This window comes from Suillus fuscotomentosus (genome assembly GCF_016647785.1).
Source record: "Suillus fuscotomentosus strain FC203 chromosome Unknown F5891scaffold_34, whole genome shotgun sequence".
Taxonomy (NCBI): Eukaryota; Fungi; Basidiomycota; class Agaricomycetes; order Boletales; family Suillaceae; genus Suillus; species Suillus fuscotomentosus.
The window spans coordinates 245,999-259,348 of record NW_024539546.1 but is presented as its reverse complement, the minus strand read 5'-3'; the positions used below and the strand labels follow the sequence as shown (position 1 = coordinate 259,348).

The following is a 13,350-nucleotide window of genomic DNA, read 5'->3' as shown; positions in this document are numbered from 1 at the left end:
AACGTCCTCTGGCATGATCTGAAACTAAAATACTGTCGAATCTGGCTGTGTCCAACTGCAGCCTTCACATCTATTCCTCTCCACGCAGCTCACCCGTTTCGAACCAACCCAGATGGCTCTAGGGAGCTATGCCTGGAGGATCTCTATACACGCCCACACTTTCGGCTTTGGTAAGGTCTAGACAGATAATCAAGAAGCGTGTCACTCCATCCTTCGTGGCAATCGGACAAGGTCAACCGGGTGCAGGGAAAGGCAAGGCGCTCTTGGCTGTCGACAGCGAGCTCGAGCTTGTCCATAAGCTCGTCCATGCGACGGCCAAACACACTAGTATATCTGGCGACGCAGCCACACGAGCAGGTGCGCTCGAAGCTTTGCAAGAGAACACCTGGGTGGACCTAGCTTGTCATGGCAAGCAGGACCCAAAGCAGCCTTACAATTCGCATTTCGTCATGAGACGAAAATCTAACGCTGCTCAATATCACGGAGAGAGATATTCTGCACGCCGAATTCGCGTTCTTATCAGCGTGTCATACCGCCGTCGGAGATGAGGAGACTCCGGACGAAGTGATTCACCTCGCAGCTGGTCTTCAGTTTTCGGGGTTCAAGAGCGTCATTGGCACGCTGTGGCAGGTCGACGATTCTGTCGCACAACATGTCGTCAAAGCCTTCTACGAGAATACTATGTTCCTAGATTTGAAGGATGGAGGTGTGATGGACTGTACGAAGGCGGCCTGGGCACTCAATCGTACAACGCACGCCGTGAAGACGGCAGTGCCGCTGGAGCAGAGGGTGGTTTTCGTTCATATTGGTGTGTAGTTCTACGTCGTATTGCTATCATGCGATACATATTTACAAGTTGTTGACTTGCGATCCTCTTTCATCATGTTGTACAAATGACTTGGCCTGATATATTCTTGCGCTCCAGCTATCTCGTTTTCTGATGTACATACACCATGATGCATGTAACATCAGGTCTGGCCAGTGTTCTGATGTCTAAGATTTCTGGCCAGACCTGCTGCTACACTAAGACACACACGAGAAGAATCAGGACTGGCCAGGACCATATCTACATATATTTACTACCATCAGCCAGCGACCAGCTGGACACAATCTATGGACATTTGGCATGTCTGGGGTACCAGTTCTACGTCAAAATTGACTGAATGGACTGTCGGCGCACTGGACATATCAAATTACAGATTGCCACATGATGAAAGGACTTTGCACCAATGCCAGTTGGCGAATTTGCCCTCACCGTTACGAACTAGCATTTTGCTTTGTTCGCTTGGGTTTCACTATTTGTTAGCAGGATAATCCAAGCAGAAGATGGTATGCCGAACATAGGACAGCTTCGTAGCCTACCTGGAAAATTCGTCGTTCCCACATAAAAGGGTAGCGTTTTTCTGACAATTGCGGAGAGCAGAGTTCAACCAGGTAACAGTTGACGCTGTACGTTGGTCGGCCGTCGAGCTGACTGTGATCGAAAAAAATCTGGGGAGAAGTGCTCGAAGTTGTATCAAAATATCATCCTTAGAGACCAACTTGCGTGAGGACCTTAGGGATAGCAGCGATGGGGCCAATGCCCATGTAGCGGGGCTCGATGCCTTCACCAGTAACGGTTCAACAGATCCTCAGACACACAACAAATAACAGACCGACGACTGCGCTTCCAACCCATTTCCCGAGAATTTCCATGTTTTCCTTCTCCGCGCGCTCTGCACCCATCTGACCCTCAAGCCAATCATTCTTACGGTCTTATCTCGCTGTTAAGATTAGCCACGGACTTCCTTTATCCGCTGCCTGTATGTCTTATCTACTCTTGAGGTGTTCTTTTAGGTCTGAACTTCATCGTTCACTCTCGTCCCCAACGCCATCCATATGCCGCATTGGACTACTTTGGTCGCAGAGAAGAAACAGAGGCAGCTCAAGTCTATTCCACAGGAATGGCTTGTCACCCCGCCTCCACTTTCTACCTTAGATGTGACTGGTTTTCCAGAGTCCTGTGGCCTTTTGAGTGCTCGAGAAATTGAGATCACCAATACTTCGGTGGATGTCTTATTGAAGAGACTTGCAAGTGCAGAATGGACAGCTGTAGACATCACCACCGCGTTCTCCAAGAGGGCCATTGTTGCCCATCAGCTTGTAAGCCAAGTTGCCAGGCATTTGCTCGATGATGTGGCATTAACTGGCCGCCAAGGTCAATTGCTTGACGGAAATCTTTATTGATCGCGCATTGGCCCGAGCGGCTGAACTTGATGATTACTTGAAGAAGACCGGGAAGGTTGTTGGTCCCCTTCACGGGCTGCCAATCTCTCTAAAGGACCAACTATGTATCGAAGGACTAGAAACCACTATGGGTAAGTCACAATCCCGGTCTAGACCTAACGCGTTGTGATTCGCTGGGTTTTTAGGTTATGTCTCGTGGATTGGGCAGTATGCAGAGAAAAATGCAGTGTTGGTCGACGTTCTGATCGAGTGCGGAGCCGTGCCATTTGTCCGCACCAACATTCCACAGGCACTTATGGTGAGCTCACCCTGAAAATGAATCCTACTCGTGTGCTCAAAGTAATTTTAGTGGCCAGAATCCTTCAACAGTGTCTTCGGTCGGACAACTAACCCACACAACGTCTCCCTGACCCCAGGTGGGTCGTCAGGAGGAGAGGGTGCATTGATTGCCCTCAAAGGAAGCCCATTGGGAGTCGGTTCTGATATCGGAGGGTATGACAAAATTTTGGAAGTATCACTGGTAGTAACCTCCCGACAGCTCTGTTCGTATTCCCTCTGCATTCTGCGGCATATACGGCCTGAGGCCGTCATACGGGCGTGTACCGTACTGCGGTGCCCGCAACTCACTTGAGGGCCAAGACTCGATTCTCTCCGTATTCGGTCCTATGACAAACAGTCTATCCGGACTCAAAGTCTTCATGAAAGCTGTCGTTGACTCCAAACCATGGCTCAAGGACCCTCTTGCGGTTCGAAAGAAATGGGATGAAGACGAGTACGAACTCGCGGACCATGGATCTGGCAAGGATTTGTGTTTTGCGATCATGTGGGATGACGGCGTTGTTGTTCCCCACCCACCTATCAGGAGGTCTCTGGAAATGACCAAAGCGGCTCTCCAGAAGGCTGGGCACAAAGGTTTTTCTCGTCTGTTCCCCTACCGAGTTGTACTCATTGAGTGGGCAGTTGTTGACTGGAAACCCATCCAACACAAATTGCTTGGAGAAATTGCGGTGAGCAGATGTGTCTTTCACTTCGCCAATCTATTGACCAATGAATACCGTGCAGTGGGACATCTGGAACGCCGGTTCCGCCGAGGACTTTTTGATCACAACCTCTGTGACAGGGTAGCCGATAATTGCAACGATGGAACTGGACCAAGACACTACGGCATCCTTCCGTCCTCAAAATAGTGGTATCACTGCATATCAGCTCTGGCAAGTGCAGAAACTGCGTCAGAATATCCGGAAAGAATATATGGACCACTGGAACGCAACTGCCTCTGAGACCGGCACAGGGCGGGCTGTCGATGCTATCATTTGTCCAGCCGCACCGTTTGCTGCACCACCCCATGGGAAGAATAGGTGAGTATCTTTGTAATTTCGGGGTCTCGAATTTTCAATGAGATGATACACAGGTACACCAACTATACTACCGTTTGGAATGTGCTCGACTATCCCGCTACGGTCTTTCCTGTGACTACTGTCGACCCCACTCTCGATGCTCGCGATGAGAAGGACCTTCCTCATAGATTCTATGACCAGTTCGATCAGGACATTTACGAAATGTGTGAGTAGCGCCAGCACTGAATGACCCCTAGTTGATCAGTGATGTCTGATGCCAACGATTGATTTAGATGACCCAGAGAAATTCAAGAACGCTCCTGTTTGTTTGCAACTTGTCGGTCGGACTCTGGAGGAAGAGGCAGTTATAAAAATGACAGAAATTGTGGATGCGGCGCTGGCGGCGGCCAAATAAATTCGAGATATACCATCCGGGACTTGTTCGAGAAAGCAGTGATGAATATGTACAATACACCTACACCTCGATGAGATACAAGCAATTCGAAAACTATAACTTCGCTTCACGAAATGGTTGTGCCTCGTTCACGAAGATACCTGCCGCACCCATGCCACTGCCGACGCACATACTTGTACACAACAACTGTTTGTCTCTCCGACGGAGTTCTGTAAGACCGGTGACAACTTGACGAAGGCCAGCTAATAATTTGTAGATGAATTATCGAAACTTCAAGACAACGATGAGACTCACTCATTCCCAAAGGGTGCGTCACGGCTATTGCCCCACCACTGCCGACCAAGTATCAGAACAGAAGTACTCCAACTGGAATGACCTACTTCGGGTTGATTTTGTCCATGGAAATGCCAAGTTCCTCGACACAGTATGCAAATTGCGAAGCGAATGCTTCATTGATCTATGCGAGAGCCGTTAAGCCACAAACAGAAAGAACATAGAAGACAGTGCTTGACCTCATAGATGTCGATATCATCCTTAGTGAGACCAACTTGCGTGAGGACCTTAGGGATAGCGGCGATGGGACCAATACCCATGTAGCGGGGCTCGACACCTTCACCAGTAACAGTTCAACAGATCCTCAAACACGCACAACAAATAACAGACCGACGACTGCACTTCCAATCCATTTCCCGAGAATTTCCATGTTTTCCTTCTCTGCGCGCTCTCTTGTCGTGAGAATGCATAACGCGGCACCATCGCCAATGCCACTGGCGTTTCCAGCAGTGGTAGCTGCATTGCCCCAATCTTGGAACACAGGCTTTAGCCCAGACAGCATCTCCGTCGTCACGCCAGGCCGGATTGTGTCGTCAACAGATATCACAGTCCCTCGGATTTCGACCGGGATAATCTCCTCAGCGAAGATACCGGTGGTCATCGCCTGTTCTCACGATTAAGATGCAACATGGAGAATTTTGGACGTACAGACCTTGTTTGCGCGAGTATGTGATATGAGGGCATATTCATCTTGCTTCTGTCGCGAGACTTTGTAGGTTTGAGCAACCATCTCAGACGTCCAACCCATAGGCTACAGATAAATCAGTATTTGATCGATATAGCTCGCCAGACACACTTGGATGCAGTCGTGAGCACGGGGAATTTTGTCCACAGATTCAGCAATAATAGGCGTAGGACGAGGGCTGCGCGAAGATTAACATTAGTGTACCATGGACTATTGGAGACTCGCTTCAGTGTCATATTCTCCACTCCAATTGCCATTCCCATAGATATCTCCCCTGACTGAATAGCATGGGCAATGTTTCGGATGGCCATAAGCCCGGATGCACATAGCCTGTTCACTGTCGAGATAGGAACATCATGAGGAATGCCGGATGCGAGAGCAGCAGCCCGCGAGGAGTACATTGGAGAAGGAGGATGGCATGTGCCTGCAGAGAGTTCAACAGAAATACATAGCAGGGTATGGCTTCCACTTACCAACACAAATGTCGTCAAGTTTCGCGGGGTCCAGCTTTGTCTTCTCAAAGGTCGCCTGAGATTTCAAAGGTTTTATGAGTTACTGTAGATAATCCACAAACAACCTGTCAACCTTGAGCAGAGCTTGCATCATTTCATCCACTGGAATATCCTTGAATTGACCCTTTCTATTCCTCCCCATCGCGGTACGCTTTGCAAAGGTAATGACCACATCATCTGGGTTCTTCTGCAACACCGCAGAGATGCCTTTGCCGCTATGTGTAGAGACATTACGCATCGTAGATGTGATCCTAGCACGTAGGACCGCAGCGCTAGCCAACATGAAGAAAACTGGGATCCTCAAAAGGCATTGAGTGTGAGATTTATGTACTTATGGATCATATGAATGATTACGAGCGCCGGGCCGATGATATTAATCGGATCACGGAAGTTCGCGTTAACCTAATATATACGACAAAGACCGAGCACTCAGCAGTGCATATGTCGGGATTATAAAAGACTGATCCCGCATGTACAATAAGTAGATAGATAGCTATAGTTTTATGCTACAGAAAATTTCCGCAATTGGCTCTCTAGACTTATTGTCGCAACCGCGCTGCTCTCGAGTTCATCTAAATCATCGCCCTCTAGTAACCCTCCTGGCAGCCATTGGGAACTCGGCAAATTGGGAGTGTGTAGGACGTCCGCTTCTTCAGCTTCATCAGAGCTAGAGTCAGACTCGGAATCCTAGAAGTGCCAATATAAACGAAGACTCAGAACACCAAGAGCGTTTACACCCACTGCCACGAGAGCATCATCACCGGTATCATCCGCAAATTTTGGATATGGAACCCAAGCTTGATTACAGACAATCAGCTAGGACAGCGGCGATGAAAAAGCACAGCTCACCCTCGACATGTAGATAAAAGAAACGATCCTCTCCTGGAACACAAGGGATGATGGCGGCTGATCCATTGCTCTCAACCTCTCCACAAGGGTCATTCGCATGCAGTGTGTTGAATAACCTGAAACTGGACGGACTGAAGATACTGCCGAGAATCCAGGTGCCAACGAAGCGAAGCCACATTACTGTACGGTTAGGTAGCTCGTGATATGCCATGCGATCCACGATGATGAATTGGCGCTGGTCAGGCCAAACCGCGACGAGAGAGATATCAGAGCTGGACATAGTATGTCGCAGGTGTATACAGGAGAGAAAATAAAAAAGGAGACTGGATCTTGGATTGCCAACAGGACCAACGGTTGTCTCACATCTACTCCGTTCTTTCTCGACGTCATGGAAGCACGATGACGACAGTTTTTTGCATTGTCACGGGTGCTGCGTACGCGTATAGAGATAGTCTATATATCCAAGTCCTCATCCGGATCATCGTCATCGATATCGTCGGCAGAATCAGGGTCATACAGAATCGCCCCAGTTGTTGTAACAGGATTGCCTGAAGTCGAGATTAAAATGACGTAAAGCATAGAGAAATGAAGGAAGCGCCACCTTCGTGTGCATAAGGTAGGGGGACTTGGGCTCGCGATCTCTCCTGTGATGGCGTGAGATTTAGATTAAATGATACGTTCTGCGTTGGATCAGGTCGTGGCTATAGTGTGGTCAGGTATAAGATTTCATGTCAAGGTGGCGTTCGCGCTCACCTCCTCCGTTTTTCTCCTAGTCCAAATGCTTTTAAGGCTGCCAAGAGCTTGTAGGTCGCACGGTACATCTCCTTTCCAGCCCTCGACAGTCCTCTCTACACCGCGCTTAACTCCACCCCTTACAAGGACCTCCACGACAAATTCCCTTGTGCCCTTGCTTACCCATGCACCGGCACTCGTCCCATTGCCTTCGGGGCCGTAGACCAGGCGCTCACTTTCATGTATACGCTCAGAGAAGGGGATGAAGATACTCCAGAATTTATCTGCCGGACCAACTGGTGGAGGATGTGTAAGATATGCAGAGGCGATGTGCGTAATGATGGCTGGGGGATGCGCGGTCAGATGAATAAGTGTTGGTGATAGGGAAGTTTGAGTCAGTAGTTCGAGAAGAGGGCTGGGCTGGACGTGTAATGTGAGGATCGAAGGTTCTTGAGGAACATAAGTAGGCACATATATATCAGTCGTGCTGTAAACACACCAGAACGCGTTGTAATTAGCCCGAGGAGTGTCCGAATAAACTTGTAAGTTTTTGGCGTGGATCCGAGGTCAGATCTCAATGTATCCACAGAGTCGATGATCACATTCAGTGATCCCGGAGGTACTACAAGATTTTACCAGTCTGATCATCGTGCTCATCAAACGCGCTGATACTCACCAGAATTGATGCGAGTCAGTATCTCGTCCTGGGGGCCGCGCCGCGGATCGTCATAGCCGGGAATTCGCCCAGTGAAGTCGAACGCAATGATGTTTGGAGCCTCATCGACATTAATCAAGCTTGACGGTGGATGCAGGAAGCAAAACAGTAGAGTCTGGGTAGTCGGTCTGAAATTTGAGATCAGATTCCTCAAGATGGGATAACATGTCTGTGCGGAAGACGACTGAAGGATAATCAGTGGTTGATGTGGTTTTAATCCTATTGGGTTGTTGATGATGGAAGAGAATAGAGACATCTTCCCTTTGTGGTGAGTCCAAGTTGCTTCAACATGATATGGCTCAAGTCGCTGGAAGTGAAGTCCTCGATATAGCCGTTCCTTGAACTTCCTTCTAACTACTACGACATTTGTAAATAATTAACTTCTACGAAACAACATCTTGTTTTTCCCACTGTGCCCTCCGAGAACGAGCAGGTCAAGTTTCCACCCATAAACACCAAACTTGCCAATAGGCTTCTCCAAAGCAAACCCGGCGTCGTAGATGCACTTTTGAGCATACAGTATCAGGGAAGTAGTGGTCACCTTGATCTCCTTGACTGTATTGTCCGCTTTGAATGTATGCTGTATGGCATGTGCGAGCAGGTCCTTTTGGATCCCAGCTTTCCTATATGGCTCCTCGATATAAAAATGACGGATTGTGGCGACGGACGATGTTCCCTGAGGCATTGTATGCTTCGACTTCAGGGATGAAGGTAGCTTTCCCTTGTCCATAAGCGTGCTTTGTGACTGAGAGTCCTTGGACGCGTCGATAGCTATGAGACCGACGAACTTTCCGGCATATTCGAGGATGAAAAGGCCTGATGAGGGAGATCGCCGATAATAGTTTGCGATGTCCGCGACATCTGGTCTTCGCAACAAGTCAAGAGACGCATCTTCGAAGTGTGGGCGGTTGAACCTATCGAGTTAAATTATTGAGCGGTCCGTAAAGTGTGCGTATCAACATACCAATCCATGAGGTAGAGTATAACGGCGCCCCAACATCCAAAAGCTGGAAAAGGTTGCAAATAACCTAGGAACCCGTACTCCGGTCTAGGCCACCAGTTGAGATACTGGATCATGATGCATGACAGGGCCACCCAGGTACTAAGCGTGAATGGGTGGAAAAAAGCTACAGGATTTTTTGGTCAACTCATCGCGAAAAAGTGGACGACAGTCACAACACATACCACTTCGATTCGCGACTGCGAGACCCTCCATTGAGGCCATTCCGATGCTGAACTTGACCCGTTTGTCATCGGAAGCCTCATACAACCGGATGCGCGCATCAGCTTCTGTCATGATTATACCGTGCAAATGGATGGGAGTGAGAATGAAACAGCTTGTAGTTTCACTGCCATGATTTGTAGCAACTTTTCATCGCACGTTTGTCTAGGCAGGCACAACAATAATGCGATCCACACTGCACAGCAGTGCTGCCTCGGGATTCGGAAGTTCAGCAACTGCCTTCGAAGTGCAGGCCCATGCATGTGCAATGGATAGTGCTCGAGGCAAACAAGTTTCGCTGAGGATGATCATTGATGGTGACTGTGCTTGAAGACACTGAAGGTTTGACTTGGGGAAATCCTCAAACTCGCTTGCTTCACACACTTTATCGAACGTGGGTTGAACTGTTCTCTCGACCTACCTGAAGCCACATTGAGCACTTCTCTACAGCCATGCTCATCGTCAAAACATTCCACGACGTGCCTAGCAAACTCGACAACGGGCGTCCAATCCGTATCTTTGTGGTCTCTCCTGTTGTTCCAAATTACCCACAAGCAAAGTTTCCCGGTAAGTCGCATGTCATCACCGCTCTTATTCTCTTGAAGCTGATCCAGTGCTTGCGGACGAGAATAGGTGTGGTGTGCTTCAGGTGGGTTTGATTTCGGTGGGCTGAACTCACGCACAATTGTTCACATTCGTCAGTGAAATCTATCAAGTGACAGGGCCAGTGGAAAGGTTCGCTGGTCAGATCGCGAGCCAGGGATATGTGGTCGCTTGCCCATCAAGCTATCATGAATTTGAGGGACCAGAGGCCATTCCGTACGATACGGAAGGCATGTCTCGTTTTCTTCATCTTTGCCACTTCCATTCGTTGCTTATCATTGTCAATATCAGGAACTGATAGGGGGAACAGGTATAAGGCAAGCAACTTCATATCGTCACGCTTTGCATTCTCATCTATTTTCGTGTCAGATCGAGAAAGACGTAACTGCGTACGACGAGGTCAGCTTCCTGGTTCTGTTGTTGTCGACAGACTTCCGATGAGGTGTGGTCTAGGATGCTACGCTCTCCGTCGATCTTCTGGTTTCTTTGTCAAACTGCAACGGTCGCATTGCAGGTATGTCAACGTGCCTTCCGTTTACATACTAGACATTGAAATGTCCCTCAGCGACAGGAATGTGCTTAGGAGGGCATTTGGTGCGTCTATCAGCCTTGCCTGCAGTACCACATCTTTGAATATGTAGATCACAGGCATTTCGGGTAAGCGATAAGGCGACGATGCTACTAACAGTTTTCGTTAACCCTTGTAAAGGCTGCTTTTGATCCCCGTGTACTATCCTCGGTCTGCTTCTTTGCGACTGATGTTCACAGTGCAACCCTTGGCAAAGGCAAAAATGACAACTCTCTTGCGCGTGTTCTCAAGGGGGATATGACAGGCAAAGGTGAACTCGTGGTATGTTTGATTGCGATCGAGAAGGGCAGTGACACCATGCTGAAATTTTTCATAGATGATCTTCGGGAAACAGGTACGTGAAGCCATTTAGGAGAAGAGGCGCGTGTTTGAACTTAGTGCCGCTAGGACACGCATGTCCCTCGCGAAGGTCGTGATCTCATCCGCAAGACTCTTGAGGATGCTAGGGTGCCCTGCTCTGTAAGTTACACGATTTCACGTGCATTTTTAGAATGTTCACCACAAATACAGTTTCTGGAAGTGCAGGCGCAACACGCGTTCATCAGAGATGAATCTTCCAAAGGTCGATGGGATGCTGCCCTCACGCGGTCCTTATTTACATTCATGATGGAGGTGTTTGACCGAACCGTCGGGAGAGATCTTGGGCCCAAAGTCGACAAAGGAGAGCAAGTCGAGCACGTATGCTAGATCCGCGATAAATATCGTAGGCAATGTTAATGAGATATGAATTCAACGAAGAACCCGTCAGATTCTGGGAAGTTTCGATACACGTTGATTGCGATGGAAGAGGGGACCCATGATGGATAAAAATATTGATACAATTAAGTCCCTTCGCTCTTATTCGAGACAATATCTCCGCGACATTAGTAAACAGGCGAGCGAGGCCACTGGTCATGACCTCGCTGCCAGCTTCGTTAACCGTGCATACAAATGATGATAGTAAACACATTGCAGGTATGAATACCGTATGGGCGGCACCAGAGAGACAGCAAACAGCAGAAGGCCGGAAAGAAAAAAATATGGAAACGGCAGTTCTACATCTATTACTTCTTCTTGGTGGCCTTCTCCGCAGACTTCGTCACTAAAGAGAACACCAATCAGTAAGTTTATTCGCAGAAGGATAGCTGGAAGACCCACCCTTTCCGCCAGACTTGTCAGTCTTGTCGACCGACTTGATGACACCAACAGCAACAGTCTGTCTCATGTCACGGACGGCAAAGCGACCCAGAGGTGGGTATTCGTTGTAGGACTCGACACACATAGGCTTAGAGGGAACAAGTTTGACAATGCAAGCATCACCAGACTTGACAAACTTGGGAGATGCCTCGAGGGACTTTCCACTCCGACGGTCGATCTTCTCAATTAACTCGGCGAACTTGCAAGCAATGTGGGCAGTGTGGCAATCAAGCACTGGAGCGTAGCCAGCACCGATCTGACCAGGGTGGTTGAGGACGATGACCTGAGCATTGAAGGAAGCAGCTTCCTTGGCGGGGTCGTTCTTGGAGTCAGAAGCAACATTGCCACGACGGATATCCTTGACCGAAACGTTTCTAAAGATATATATAAGCGTGAAAATCAGGGGAACAAATGACAAATGCGGACTTGACGTTGAAACCGACGTTGTCTCCGGGGAGACCCTCAACAAGCTGCTCGTGGTGCATTTCAACGGACTTCACTTCAGTGGTCACGTTCGAAGGAGCAAAGGTGACGATCATGCCAGCCTTGATAACACCGGTCTCCACACGACCGACGGGCACAGTACCAATACCACCGATCTTGTAGACATCCTGGAGGGGAAGACGAAGGGGCTTGTCAGAAGGACGGACAGGGGGTTCGATGGCATCGATAGCATCGAGGAGGGTCTTGCCCTTGACAACACCGCCCTTGGTCTCCTTGGTCCAGCCCTTGTACCATGGCATGCTGTGTAAGACATGAGAATGCGATAAACTAGCTAACACAAATAAAACTGACTTGGGGGACTCCTCCAACATGTTGTCACCGTGCCAGCCAGAAATGGGGACGAATGCAACGGCCTTGGGGTTGTAGCCGACTTTCTTAATGAAAGTGGAAGTCTCCTTGATAATTTCGTTGAAACGGTCCTCGCTCCACTGATTTTAAGTGTAAGTGGATGTATTGTTAGAAGTGTCGATGCATACCTTAGTCGTGTCCATCTTGTTGACGGCAACGATGAGCTGACGGACACCGAGGGTGAACGCCAAAAGGGCGTGCTCACGGGTCTGACCGTCCTTGGAAATACCAGCCTCGAACTCACCAGTACCACCGGCAATGATGAGGATGGCACAGTCAGCCTGGGAGGTACCAGTAATCATGTTCTTGATGAAATCACGGTGTCCTGGGGCATCAATGACCTGGAAAATTCATAAGTAGATATTACTTGGAAAGTTGTCAAAAAACCTACGGTAACCATGTACTTGGGGGTCTCGAACTTCCATAGAGCGATGTCGATCGTGATACCACGCTCACGCTCAGCCTTTAGCTTGTCAAGCACCCATGCTAAAGATCGTTATCAGTGACGTTAGTGAGATCTAGATTATCTAGTCACTCACCATATTTGAAGGAACCCTTGCCGAGCTCAGCAGCTTCCTTTTCGAACTTTTCGATGGTACGTTTGTCGATACCACCGCACTTGTAGATCAAGTGACCGGTGGTGGTGGATTTACCAGAATCGACGTGGCCGATGACTGTGATGGATCAGATCAATGAGCTAGATGTAGATGGTGAGATACATACCGACAACGTTAACGTGAATCTTGTCCTTTCCCATTTTGAAGGATTTCTGTCCGATGGAGCGATCGTTAGTGATTGATCCTTCAACAAGGTGGATTGGCAGTGATCATAGTAATCAGAGACCAGGCGATGTAAAATCGCAGAATACCATCGCGCGATGATGATAAGGACATCAGGGGATGCATCGCGCTAGTAACCAGGATCTTTTGAAAGATCGGAAAAGAAAAGACTCACTTAAGTGTACAGAAAGAGAGAAAAAAAACAGAGGAATGGGATGTGGTGGTAGGAAAGAAAGAGAGAGCCTGTTGATTTCGCCGATAGTTATACCTTCCCAAAGGAAAATTTTTATCAATCTGGTGATTTGATATGCCGCCGTGACTCCGC

At 48.6% G+C, this 13,350-nt stretch overlaps 6 protein-coding genes across 6 annotated transcripts; 2 read left to right on the top strand and 4 right to left on the bottom strand.

Moving 5' to 3' along the window:
- Positions 1–1,878: 1,878 nt before the first annotated feature.
- Positions 1,879–3,978, top strand: F5891DRAFT_1189993 (general amidase; the record flags this gene model as incomplete). The annotated part of the gene is made up of 9 exons (XM_041367237.1): positions 1,879–2,142; positions 2,198–2,357; positions 2,412–2,524; positions 2,576–2,718; positions 2,765–3,233; positions 3,289–3,347; positions 3,414–3,584; positions 3,638–3,789; positions 3,857–3,978. The coding sequence occupies 9 exons, from the start codon at positions 1,879–1,881 to the stop codon at positions 3,976–3,978; spliced, it is 1,653 nt and encodes a 550-aa protein (XP_041224761.1).
- On the bottom strand, positions 3,747–5,820 carry F5891DRAFT_1164698 (Thiolase, N-terminal domain-containing protein). The gene is made up of 11 exons (XM_041365364.1): positions 5,582–5,820; positions 5,470–5,524; positions 5,222–5,420; positions 5,108–5,174; positions 4,964–5,062; positions 4,642–4,915; positions 4,491–4,588; positions 4,359–4,435; positions 4,273–4,310; positions 3,857–4,220; positions 3,747–3,789 (listed from the first exon to the last, which is right to left on the bottom strand). The coding sequence occupies exons 1-10, from the start codon at positions 5,789–5,791 to the stop codon at positions 4,072–4,074; spliced, it is 1,266 nt and encodes a 421-aa protein (XP_041224760.1). The 5' UTR covers positions 5,792–5,820; the 3' UTR covers positions 3,747–3,789; positions 3,857–4,071.
- A 990-nt stretch (positions 5,821–6,810) lies between these two features.
- On the bottom strand, positions 6,811–8,060 carry F5891DRAFT_1129124 (uncharacterized protein; the record flags this gene model as incomplete). Its single annotated transcript, XM_041364362.1, has 5 exons — positions 6,811–6,905; positions 6,959–7,058; positions 7,111–7,538; positions 7,589–7,711; positions 7,766–8,060. The coding sequence occupies 5 exons, from the start codon at positions 8,058–8,060 to the stop codon at positions 6,811–6,813; spliced, it is 1,041 nt and encodes a 346-aa protein (XP_041224759.1).
- Positions 8,061–8,180: 120 nt separating this feature from the next.
- Positions 8,181–9,101, bottom strand: F5891DRAFT_954100 (uncharacterized protein; the record flags this gene model as incomplete). Its single annotated transcript, XM_041375233.1, has 3 exons — positions 8,181–8,718; positions 8,769–8,931; positions 8,990–9,101. 3 exons carry the CDS (start codon positions 9,099–9,101, stop codon positions 8,181–8,183), a joined length of 813 nt encoding a protein of 270 aa, XP_041224758.1.
- A 219-nt stretch (positions 9,102–9,320) lies between these two features.
- On the top strand, positions 9,321–11,045 carry F5891DRAFT_418731 (dienelactone hydrolase). Its single transcript, XM_041371759.1, has 12 exons — positions 9,321–9,593; positions 9,660–9,675; positions 9,729–9,859; positions 9,921–9,946; positions 9,999–10,028; positions 10,083–10,143; positions 10,195–10,223; positions 10,278–10,286; positions 10,339–10,479; positions 10,535–10,552; positions 10,606–10,677; positions 10,729–11,045. Exons 1-12 carry the CDS (start codon positions 9,479–9,481, stop codon positions 10,903–10,905), a joined length of 825 nt encoding a protein of 274 aa, XP_041224757.1. The 5' UTR covers positions 9,321–9,478; the 3' UTR covers positions 10,906–11,045.
- A 216-nt stretch (positions 11,046–11,261) lies between these two features.
- F5891DRAFT_1110897 (translation elongation factor EF-1 alpha) lies at positions 11,262–13,289 on the bottom strand (the record flags this gene model as incomplete). Its single annotated transcript, XM_041363713.1, has 9 exons — positions 13,201–13,289; positions 12,970–13,015; positions 12,786–12,920; positions 12,638–12,732; positions 12,375–12,587; positions 12,190–12,326; positions 11,821–12,138; positions 11,356–11,768; positions 11,262–11,299 (listed from the first exon to the last, which is right to left on the bottom strand). Exons 2-9 carry the CDS (start codon positions 13,001–13,003, stop codon positions 11,262–11,264), a joined length of 1,383 nt encoding a protein of 460 aa, XP_041224756.1. The 5' UTR covers positions 13,004–13,015; positions 13,201–13,289.
- Positions 13,290–13,350: the final 61 nt, after the last annotated feature.